A 12,936-nucleotide genomic window follows, 5' to 3' on the forward strand; every position below is an offset into this window, starting at 1 on the left:
GAGGGCTAGGCTCGTAGACGTGCTCGTTAAGATCATGAACTCGATTTCCAGATGTGGAAATGCCTCTAAGGAAGAAACTTCATCTTTCTGTTCGGTGGAATAAAAGCATAAAGCCTCCTAAATAATTTCACAATATGTCCTTTTCTATACACATGGGGTGACCATGATCAACAGTTTCAGACAGCTTGTGCTACTTTTTGAGACCCCCAAAAGTAACCATTACTGCCTTAGTGATTTGAATTCTAAAAATCATATCAGAATACTACAAGAATTTGAATCTGGGCTGTCTTGCTGCTAAGATATGTTGTTTTTAAACCAGAACATCTATTTTACAAACCTACTCCATAACTCCCCTATTTATTCGTGTAACACCTCCACACAGGATATTTCTTTGGATTATGTAAACAGTTTCTCAAGAATCCTAAAATCACAGCCAGCTATTGTCATAGAGACATGTCATTTGATATGGTGATACCAACATTTGTAGGTAGTGAAATACTTGCTTTTGTCTTCCTGATCATAAGGGAGGGTACATTTCTATTCTTGTCAAAAGGTATTAAAGTTTTTCAAATGTATTACTTATAAATTGAGCTGAAGCTGTATACACAAACCACACAAACAAAAATAACCTCAAGATTATTGTCTTACTATGGATTCAATCTGTACATATTTACCGCCAAACCTAATGCCTTTTTTGTAGGAAAATAGGATATTATCTCTTGTTCAAAATGGTTGCCGTTGCCATGACAAAGAGGATGTAAAAACACATGCATAACACAATCATTTTTTTTTTCAACGGCTAGCACTCTGTCTTGCTATACTTTATTAATAACAAACGTTTCGTAAATGCAAGGCTTTATGGTCTCAGAGAGAGAGAGAGAGAGAGAGAGAGAGAGAGAGAGAGAGAGAGAGAGGGGGGGGATTACCCCTTCCTCCTTATTTATGTGGGAAAGCATAAAGAATAATTAAGGAAAAGGTGGTACTGCGTTTTTAAAATTATTACCACAAAGAGATAAAAATCATCCATAGTTTTGGTTAATGAACAGTAAAAGGGGTTATGTTATTCTGAATGCAATGGAGTTTAAAAACATACTTTTGACTTCTAACTTTCTGAATCCTTTCATACATTATTCGAAGTTACCTTAGGTTGGCTTCTTTTTCTCCTAGAATAATTATAGTGTGTGTCTGCTTGGGGAAATGTACCAGTTGTCAGAAATGTTGGATATTGAATTGGGGGCATATTTCTGTTGCAAAATTCAGATGCTGAATTTCTTAAACATTTGGTGAAGTACAATATGTTGCAAAAATAATCTGGCCATGAGATCTAAGAGATTTGTACGCAGTTCATTGTGAGACCTTTTGGTAGAACACTAAATTACCAGGATTGTATTGAATCAAACCTATTTGTCGAGTGTCTGTGTATGTTTCCATGTGTACGTGTATATTCTTCTATATGTTACTGCAGATTAAACCCAAAATGTAGGAAGGGGAACATTTTGTGGATACTTTAACGTTTGATTTATCAAAAAAGTATTTTTACCTTCACCGACAATATTGTACCTCCAGACTACTACAAAAACAACGTTTGTTCCTTCAGTAACAAATATTTGATTTTAAATATTTCACTGACCTATCAACAGTATATACATCATTAAGGAGGCAGGTTGCTTCTACATTGCCTTCCAGAGCCAACATGTTATATAAAAAATATCACAGCATAAGGCTGAGATACCTGACAAAACGGCGTGAACCGTACTCATTTCTTGTGCAGACGCAATAGCGTAGCGCGTTATCATTACACTACAGAACCTTAGTCAGAAACACCTTTGGTGGATTATTTGTGTTTTTCAACACAACATTCTTTCACACGCCCACACCCACTCACCCCCCCCCCCTCTCTCTCTCTCTCCTCTCTCTCCTCCCCTCTCTCTCTCTCTCTCTCTCTCTCTCTCCCCCCCCCCCTCTCTACCCTTCGTATTCTACCGTTTCGAGCAGACGTACCTGTCTGTGGTTACGCTACGCAACCGACAGCCACACTTGTTATCTCCAGCGAAAAAGGGTTTTGATCTCTTGTTTGCCTCCAGCTAGATGAAAAGAAAAGTTGAAGGAAGGGGAATACGTGAGTCGCCTGTAAAAGTGTTTTTGACTGCCGTTACAATTATGAGTTTCAACGTTTTTACTCATTTCGTCCGATGTTAATTCAACGATAATTATGGCCTCTTCCTTCACAAGCGGGCTCGCTTTGAAAATATGTAAACATAATAATATGATAAACAGATAATACACATGTATTTAAAGTCATACCTGTGTAAACAATTACTCTAACTTTCCTCTTTGCATATTTTCTGTATAAATATTATAATGATACTGTCCAAGACATCCACCTGTCTAAGACAACCATTTTTTCCTCGATAACTTGAGCCATTTCGGAGACATACCTACAAATATCACATACATAATGAATGAGTTCAAAGCACGTTATCGAGTATTTTGGCTTCGATTTGATTGCCATCAGAGTGCCTTACCTCTTCCTAGCCAACTTAGAGTTACGTGAGGTATGAATGGTCTGCTCTCACGCAAGTGTTCCAATCTATTTAAACCCATTATCTGTAATCCGCTATAACACGACTTATTAATTGTAGTGGTTTTCGTGACATTAATGACCAAACGATGATAAATCCAACAGCAGTATATCAAATTCTCAGGAATTACTATCTTTTTTACTTCAAGTCTTTGAACTGTAAGTTGTGGATATTTTTACTCATCCCCCCCCCCCCTCCCGTCCTCTCTGAAAAAAATTAGTGCCTGTTCCCACACGAACGTATTGTGTTCAAAGGGGCTTCTTGACGAATCATAATGCTCTTTTGGTCATTTGAATCAATACCTGTATTAACAGTATCCAAGGAAAACAACGTGTACTGTATTGCAGAAGTCACCAGTGTTTCTGCTTTCACAGTAGCTGACCTTTTATTTATGAGTAATAATATCACAAAAAGAGTCTAAATACAGCTGAATTACAGGATGCCATTTTTTATCGCGTGTGGTCTATACAACATCATCCAATTATGTAGAATAAATAATGGTTCAGTAAGAAGGTAAACAGCTGCTGATGCAACTGGGATTCGAACCTTGAAATCCAATGACATCCAGTAGATAGTGCAAAGTGAGACCTACTATTCTTCATTAGGTCGTAGTAGCGTGTACGAACCAAAACCAACCGGCATCTGTCTTGGTCACCCGTATAAACCCAACTAAATTAATAATACTTTTCAGCAAAAAAATACCAAGTCTTCAGACTGAATGGCGGACAAAGTGTTTATTAAGTAACATCGACAATGTATGTTATAGCAACCAATAATCGACATCAACGAATTTACGAGAGTAGAAAGAAAACAACATTTATGTGGGCACGATAACACAAATAAAGAAAGTCTTGCAAAATGTCACATTGTACACAACATTGATGGACAAATACCCGTATTCATATTATCATAAAACATCCGTGTCCAGTCAGTCAGTCAAATCACAAGATTCCGTTTGCCATACCACAAACAGCTGTAGAACGTCACCTTATAAGATGCGCAAATGATCCGACTTACAGGCTCAGACAGCACCCAGCATACAATCTCGCTTAGAACTTGCTGCTCTAGGCGATTGTTTAATGTATGGCGTCCCAGCACAACTTTAGCTTTTATGTCGCACTGTGTGCGCATCTTATAAGGATCGTCTCCTTCCCTCTCGCTCAGCTTGAAATCCGAAGCACAGAGGAGAAATTGCATCAAATAGTCACTATCACCAAAAGTAATCCGAGACCAAATTATGTCAATGTTTTAAAGTTTTGAAATACACATTCACAATTGTAAAATTTATGAATTACATTTTTCAGGTTGGGTAATTAACTAGAAAATAAAAATTGGAAGAAAGCACGTCAGACCGTCCTCCTCATTGCTCGAGATCTTTTGCTTCTCTAATGCTTCTGCCTTTCCTGAAGTTATCAAGAAGACAGACCACCAAATTACAAATTGAACCGTTCTCTCATGAAACTAAAAAACACATGGTTAATGAAGGCGTATTAATTTGAATACATCTATTTCATTAATAAATAAATATTATATTCCAAATAGCTTTATATAGAGAAATACAACTATCATTATTGCCAGTAGCAATCAGATCGTAACATGGAAACTGAAGCAAAGCACCACTTAATTTGGCCGTTTAGCTATTTAGCTAATGTTTTATGTCTTAGTGGATACACATTAGATCTTTGACGAAAAGGGCTATTTGGAACTTAACTATTATTGTGCGTTGGACACCTTTCGTAACAGGTAATTGTATAAGTTTAACGCCCCTATCAACACTGTTAGGTTGAATTAGAGGCAAGGCCTCCGAATTCAACGTCTATGACCTTGTTCTTCAAGTGTCGGGCCGGAAGTAGACATTGCCGTATGTAGTAACCCACTCATTCCTGTTGTCATCCTGATCAGCTCAGTTTTTCTTATTGCGATATTTGTTTCAAGGTTGTACAGGGCATCTATGTTTATTGCCCTCTTTCCTCCTCAGCTCTTCAGGGCCCTCTATCTTTCCTCACTGCAACAGTTTTTCTAGTCCATTAATTGATATGTATTTATGTGGCTAAAGAATCTCAATTGCTTTTTCTGATAGTCAGGTTTAAAGATCCGCCAAACCTTGCCATTTGGAGCACGTATCTATTTTTATTCCCCTTTGTCCATGAAATACGGATTATTCTCCTTAAATACTACATTTCGGCGATTTCTAGCCTTATCCCTGTGACCTTATTTATGAGTCCAGCTCTTCATACATACAAAAGGATTGGTCACACATACACTTTAAGGATTCTTTTCTTTTTTTTCTTTCAAATGATCTACTTTGCATTAAACACCTATAGTAGACGACAATTTCTTTTCGTACAAGCTATTCCCATGCTGAATGAATTCTCCTGGCCATTGTTCTGTCGTAGCAGTTTCTTCTGCATGGCACACTTGAAAAGCTGACCAGTTCCAAAAACTATCTTTAACTGCCCAACAGTTCGTCCGTCCCTTAACTTCATGTAACCATGCCCGGGGAGTTAAGTAGGTACCCTACCTTGCTCAAGGGTCTCCCACAGACTAGCAGAGGACGGAGCCACCTTCCTACTCCTGCTGATGGAAGATCGATGTGCACAAGTACGAGGCAAATGGGCAGAGATTCTTGGAAAATCCCCATAACAACCCAAGCTTTACGCACCTCGTCGAGGATTCGAACCTGGTCTCTTCCTCCTCCCCATCTTAGTCCAGCATGATACCACTGAGATAGCAATGCGTTCCGCGATATCTTCACTAGAAAAACAGCAGTAGTCAAGAATTACTTTCTTCGAAAGGGATAAAACTCGCGTCTTTTTCGTACATGGAGCAGAGTCCAAACATTACATAAAAAACAGCGCTATCGCTTAGAATAACGACAGCTTGTGTTGATAATAGAATATTTTGGTAAATCTAATTTCTCTACGTGATGTTTTACGTTGAAACACCTTATCATTTTAACCAACAGACGACGGAAAAAGAGGAACCGTGGTTGTGGGGGGGGGTAATAGCTTACCAGAGATAGGTGTGTGTTAACTAATGTAGATAAGTAAATAACTTGTAATCTGATCTTTCAAACAGTGGTCCATACCCGTGCAAGAACTTCAGGAATATGTATCATTTTACAACTTTTGACCACATATTATGTTAAGGTCAGGTGGATTTTCGATTAAGAGCTTGAGTCCCATATTGCACTGGAATTGTCTCCTCATAAGGTATTTATACACAGTATCCCTCGTGTGTCCAAGTATCTTGTACCTCAATCCTCCGATAGATAGTTGTTGACAAGAAGCGCTGGGTACACAAGAAGCGCTGGGTACACAGTAGATATATTAAAACATTCTCCGAACAACTGTTAATTAGTGTAAGCCTTCAGATTTAGTCTACGAATTATTGTGTATATCGTCAAAACAGTCACTTCCCAGAAACCAGGGAGAAGGGGTGAATGCATTGGTGAGCTCGACCCTTTAATAGACATAATTGTACAGTGTCTGGCCTTACCATTGTCTTAGTGTAGTCAAATTATTATTAAAGCCAATTCGATGCTGTTAACAGTCGAGGTGGTATGATAATGTTCAACGTCGAATTTGACATATCATGTACGTTACCCTATGTCACAATGATGAATGTTGAGTCATGAAGACAATCCTACAACACTAAGGCTCTTTATGATGTTGATTTTTAAGCGCATGATATCCTATACTTTTGAACAGGCCTTTCAAAACACCCCGCGGCTTTGTCCTACTGCTACTGTTGCTATCAGCTAAAAAGTTCTGACCAGCTGAGGAGTCGACATGTCGCGCACTTCGGTGTAGTGATCGCACCTTACTTTGAATCACAAGATACGGCCTGTTTGGATTCAGGCTCCGCCCCTTCTTCCTTGTCTGTTTACGTCTTCGGTACACGTGCTCTAGATGAACCGATTGACGGCAGCGTTTACAACTTATGAATAAAGTCAGTGTCTTGTTTTCTGAAAACGCATCAGATTGTAGAAGCTTCAAAGGTAACGGAATGCTTACAACTGTCCGTTTTGTGAAGCTGACACGATGCATTGCGACTCGCTTCTTCTTTGACGTTGTAGGATCGTAATGACGAACCACGATTTTCACCTTATGTCTCCTCTGCTTTGACTTCCTGCGATTTTTCCTATTCTTTCTTCTCCTCCGCCGCCTGTCTCTCCCAGCTCTACCGGCTGCTCTTTTGAACAGACTACGAGACAGGGGTTCATCTCGAGGGATTTCAACTGCTGTTGTCTTTTCTGATGAGCTCATAATAGATCGTTTGAAAATATCCGAATGTATACTGCGTTTCTTTGGGACTTTTTTATTACGCCCGAAGGAATCCGATGATTTTTCACCATTTGTTCGCCGTTTCTTTTCTGTTCCGTTCCGAGTCTTGAGCGAGTTCATTGGTGTAGCCACCGGTTTTACTGCTTTGCGCTTGTTGCTTCTGTCGGTTCGCAGTGTTACAATGAGACTGATGCCTGTGAAATTGGATGTGTTGTGGTGCAGCAAGGACTCCATGTTGAAGTTCAGAGCACTCGCCCTATGAGCATCTGAGGAAAGGATAATAAAGTGCATGATTAGCTCAGAAGCAACTGTCACTTTAAGATTGTGGAATATGTTCTTAAACATTCTTAAACGATTTTCTTCAAGCAACAGAGGATTTCATCACAAAACGTTGTTAGTACATTTTAAGTTTCAGATGCTTGTATTTCCCTGCTTTGCTACGACCTGGTTTTGCGTTAACAGCAGGTCAAGTTTTCAACGGAGGAGGCAATTTACATTTTTTGTCTACAGCATATCTTTGAACTAATATGTTTTCCTATAACTACGCATATCACGTGTACAGGATCTCTAGAGCCCGCTTACTGTGAACTCAGTCAATACTTGCACTTAAAAATAAGGAAATGGATCAGGTTACTGCCATGTTATATTATTAAGTTTCAGATGCTTGTATTTCCCTGCTTTTCTACGATCTGGTTTTGCGTTAACAGCAGGTCAAGTTTTCAACGGAGGAGGCAATTTACATTTTTTGTCTACAGCATATCTTTGAACTAATATGTTTTCCTATAACTACGCATATCAAGTGTACAGGATCTCTAGAGCCCGCTTACTGTGAACTCAGTCAATACTTGCACTTAAAAATAAGGAAATGGATCAGGTTACTGTCATGTTTATATCATTGCACTGGCTGTCTGTGTCGGCAAGCACATCATATAAAATAGAAATATATGCCATTAGTATGCCGAAACCAAAGCTCTCTTATAATTTAATGATCTCATTCAGACTTATGTTCCATCTAGTCCACTGAGGTGGGGTTATCAGTATCTTTTATGAGTTCCCTAGAAAAGAGGCAACAATTTACAGGAAAGATTCTTAGCCCACCTCCTTCCTCCATTACTTTAAAATTCCCTGGTAATAAAAAAATCCCTCAATAATACTTGAGTGTTCACGGAATCACTTCTGAATCAGTAGCTGTTTTCTCCGTACAATGTTTAGACAATGCATCCATTTACGCATTTTTATTAACCTAAGGATCACAATATTGTGTATGTTACTTTATGTATTTGTATTTACTCAATTTATAACGTTGTCTCTGCGTACGTTTGAGTTTGTGATAAGAGAGAAGGTGCGTGTGAAAAGGGGTTGGAGACGTCCGGTAACATGTGTGTGTATGGGTGTGTGTGTGTGTGTATGTGAGTGTGTGTGTGTGTGTGTGTGTGTGTATGTGTGTGTGTGTGTGTAAGAGAGAGAGAGAGAGAGAGAGAGAGAGAGAGAGAGAGTGTGTGTGTGTGTGTGTGTGTGTGTGTGTGTGTGTGTCTGTGTGTGTGTCTATCTATTTGCTATTTCTTCTATGTGTGTATACGATCAAAGGTAATTCTTTATTCATGAATTTGTTCTTCAATAATTTATATAAACCACCTATTTTTGGGTTCACAAGGGAGTAATCGTAGTAAAAGTTATAATACTACTACCATTACTACTACTACTACTACTACTACTACTACTACTACTACTACTACTACTACTACTACTACTACTACTACTACTACTACTACTACTACTACTACTACTACTATTAATAATAATAATAATAATAATAATAATAATAATAATAATACTGATATTCTTCTTCTTCTTCTTCTTAATATTATTATTATTATTATTATCATTTAAAATATAACCATTAACCATTGCTGCTACTATAGTATCACTATTACCATTACTACTAATAATACTCAAAATGTGGGGTTCAAATCGATCATGAGTAAATCTCCTTTGAGTCCGTTCTAGGAAATCTTTATTTCTTTATCCCTCCGAGACTACGACCTGTTTTGAGTGTATTAATGTAATGTTCAAAAGTTATTTCTTTAAAAAAAAATATCATTAAACTTTTAAGCAGCTTCCAGGAAAATATGTATGTGTGCTTACATCCCTCAGACTAACTGCAAACAGCAGGGGAGGAACAAGTCTCTCACGTTGGAATAGCATGCACAAACAAAAATGTGTTTAATAGGGATAAATAATATACAAGATCAAAGCAATTATGCCACTGTTTTGTTGACAACAATATCATAGCCAGGAGCATACCTTTGGCTTCGGACCAGATTTTGGAAATTCTGTAGGTGGGTTTGGTCTGGGGGTCTCGCCGACTGCTCATGCCCTTGGTGTCCGTGTTGAGCATACGTGTCGTTTTAGGCTGACTAGGCGGAATGCTCCGGTTGAGTCCACGCATAATGCGCTCCTTTACCTGTAAATAGTAATTGTTGAAGTGGTATAAGCCCATCATCATCATCATCATCATCATCATCATCATCATCATCATCATCATCATCATCATCATCATCATCATCATCATCATAATCATCATCATCATCGTCATCATCGTCATCATCGTCATCATCATTATTATGTGTCTACACCTACGTCTAGCTGTATTTCATCGCATTTAGATCCAAATCTAAGTCTCTTTTACAAGAACATTATGAAGACAAAAAGACATAAACAAATACAATGGTCTGTAGTATGAAATTATCATTGGCCAGGTACCCTACTACAATTCAATCACCGGACATTACGACAGGTGCAGAACCCCGAATACATAACTATATTTTTTTTTATTATGAGCTTGGCATGAGTCAGCCCATTTACAATTCTACTATGCTTGAACGAGAAATGTCCCCCCTTTAGGAATGGCCTAAAGACACTACAGTCAGTGGCACTGCCCCGGGGGTATACTATATGTTTGGCAAGAAACACACTCAAAAAACTTCTGACATATCACTGTTCGAAATTCAAGAAAGAAAGCGCCTTAACTTTCCTTTTCTTGTTTGTGATTTCACGCAGAAATCTTTTCAGTGCTTCCAAAACACCCCAATGCCCGCTCTGTACCCGACCTTTGTTAGACAAGGTGTATTCCTGGCTGACGTCCATATATATATGGGATCGACAAGTACATGATATGTCAAATACTGCTTCTAGTTTCGTTAAGGGATAGAATATTTTTTGTAGCAGTTTGTTTAGCACGATTACAAGAAATGCATTCGATGAACAAAGCTAATACATTTATAATTTCGTACAGGGTATAACCTCCAAACAACAGCCGCTTTTGAACATCCAAGAAGGCTGAGGCCGAAAGATTCACGAGAAATACTTCTCAGTTTTCTTCAATCCTACCCAATTACTCAATTGAAATCAGGACTGTTGCGTGTTTCTATATTTAGATAACATTATACAAAAGTGTTACCACCATCACCATCTTCGTAAAAATGCACAAATACTTCACTATGGATAAGCCAACTGGCTTAAATATTCTTTAAGCCTATCACGAATAAAAGACAAAACAAACCTTCTGAATTTCTACCAGCGAAGTAAACTGGTGTGACATGTCCACTTGTTCACATATTACAACACTGGCCCAGAACATCACCAGGGACAGATGTAGCAAGGATGTCGACATAGTAGTGTTGTTGTTGGAGAGAGGCACGGACTGGACGGCTTGCTGAGACAAAGAAAAATGATTCATTCAGAAAATGTGGGGCGAAGTGATGCTAACAGGACAAGGGGGTGGGGGGGGGGGGACGATATCAAGCAGATGAGGAGATGAATGACACTGAGCAAGAAAGAGAAAACCAACAGTGAATAAAAAAGAGAAAAGAAATAAGAAGTCCCCTCCCCCTCCCCCCAAAAAGAAGGTAAGAAGGAAGCGAGAAAAAAAGGTCAGAAAATATACAATTAGAAAACGAACGACCAAGGCCATAAAAGATACGTTCAGACAAAAAAGATGCTGATACACTCATGAAAATCCGCAATGTTTACATTCATGTTTCAGACCTGTGGGAGAGGACAAGAATGACTGATAATATCAGATATGTGAGCCGCATACTTCAGAAGCCAACATCTCTAGAGGTTCAGTCTAAATCTGAAAGGGGATTTTTTTCCCTGTGAGGTAGGCCTATAGATAGATAGATAGATAGATAGATAGATAGATAGATAGATAGATAGATAGATAGAAATGGCTTGATGGAACTGACGAAAATTCTATTATCACAGATAAGTTTACAGATATACTGTAAGACGACATACAGACTGGCAGAGAGTCAGACACACAGACAAACATTTAAACATTTAACCAAGAGGCTTTTCTTTTTTCCTCAGCAGGTACAGTTTCGATTACATTTACGCATCGATACAAGAACTACAACTCGTTTCATGTAAAAACTTGAAGCGACCCGACCTCCTTTATCATGCTCGGCCAGTAGTAGAAATAATAAATAGCTCTCGGCTTCGTCTGTCGCTGCGAGACACACCGGCCCGACGCAACAATCACAGCGAAGCCTGTATAAGTGCATGCCTCAAAATGACGTCATCAATTCAGGAGAAAATCTCTCCCAAATCCCTCTCCGAGACACCAAATACTGCAGGGCTCGAGTCTCGGGTGTAACGGAGTCAAGAGTGCACAAACACGAGCAACGCTGTGACGTCATAACCTTCGGAGATGAGAAAGCCAGCGTTGCTTGGTTCTTTGCCCATTATGAGGGGCACCCACTTCCTATTGTAGTTGGATCGTCATGATCGGTTCGGGGGAAAATTAGTCGGATTAGCTCAAGCGCATGTCTTAAAACGAAATTCAACAAGATCAAACTTCAATTTGTTTTGTGTTTTGGATAGATACAACTACTTGGGGCTATTGGTTCGAAACAAAAATGTAGGAAAGAACAGGAGTCAGATGGGGAAGGGTGGGGTTGGGTTTGGGGGGGGGGTGGAAATCACAAAAGTATGTGCAGTAGGGCATCGAAGCATAAAGACTAGGGTACATCATCATCATCATCATCGTCAACAACAACAACAACAACAACAACAACAACAACAACAACAACATCAAGTCCACTATTTTTTAAAAAGTTGTAGCTGTCACCCACAATCGGTCATTATGTACAAAGAAGAAAAACACAGTTGCAATTGCTCTGAGAAAATCTGAGTCGATACCTTTACTTTATGTATTTGTCAACTTAGGAGAACAACTCGGACGAAAAGGGCTGAGTGGGCAATGCTTATTTTCCTTCTTTAAAAAAAAACTGAAATCGGATAAATAATAAGCGCACTTTACACCGTTACGCCTCCAAGGATCATTCCTTCTCGGAAGTTATGACACCTTCCTTACGGGTTGCCAAGTCATTCAATATCTTAAGATCAAATTTGTCGCCCCTTTCTCAAGCAAGGTTAACAGTTTGGCCCGTTAAATATAATGTCAAGTGTTAAATGTGTAACGATAATATCACGAAGAGCGCATACGCCCACGCACGGCTTGGGGCTCGGAAATACGAGAGATTATGAAGTCTTTGATGACACCCACACGAGACGGAGAATTCTTCTTTCTTGCTATTATTTATTTTGCCTGTGAACTTGGTGGAAGATCCCGTGTTAAGCTGTCTATAAAATTATTAAATCGATATCTTTCTACATTTCAGTATGAGTTTCTAACAGAACACTAATACTGTTGATGATTAGAGTTTCTGAGCGCATTTTTGGGAGCTTAATTAACGCTGTCTTATTCTTCAAATCTAAATGGGAGAGGGACACTAATTCAAAGACAAAGTCACTGTAGTGGACACTGTTGCAAAACTTATGTAAACCACTAGCATTACTAATAACTATTTTCAACATGAGGACAGACGGCGGAAAGAGCTTTAAAAAAAAATTCAAAATAATGCCGATCATCTCATTTATAGTATTATTAAACGCATACAGCAGCTTAATATATACCTTAATACGCATCTCATTGTATCTCTCGGTCTGTGTCTCTTACCTCTCCTGCTCTTCACCTTTAAACCCCCCCCACCCTCCCACCCTCT

The 12,936-nt window shown here is 38.9% G+C and overlaps 1 protein-coding gene across 1 annotated transcript in view; it reads right to left on the reverse strand.

The window, feature by feature from the left end:
- Window positions 1-3,297: 3,297 nt before the first annotated feature.
- The window catches only part of LOC101861094, a 41,461-nt gene continuing 31,822 nt past the window's right edge, over window positions 3,298-12,936 (reverse strand). Inside the window, exons 3-5 of the mRNA XM_005090290.3 lie at window positions 10,431-10,583; window positions 9,173-9,332; window positions 3,298-7,134 (exon numbers count right to left, since the gene is read on the reverse strand). Of these exons, the coding sequence (XP_005090347.1) occupies window positions 6,236-7,134; window positions 9,173-9,332; window positions 10,431-10,541 (1,170 nt within the window). The 5' untranslated portion in view covers window positions 10,542-10,583 and the 3' untranslated portion in view covers window positions 3,298-6,235. The remainder of the gene's footprint in view (window positions 7,135-9,172; window positions 9,333-10,430; window positions 10,584-12,936) is intronic.

The sequence above is a fragment of the Aplysia californica genome, unplaced genomic scaffold (genome assembly GCF_000002075.1).
Source record: "Aplysia californica isolate F4 #8 unplaced genomic scaffold, AplCal3.0 scaffold00015, whole genome shotgun sequence".
Lineage (NCBI taxonomy): Eukaryota > Metazoa > Mollusca > Gastropoda > Aplysiida > Aplysiidae > Aplysia > Aplysia californica.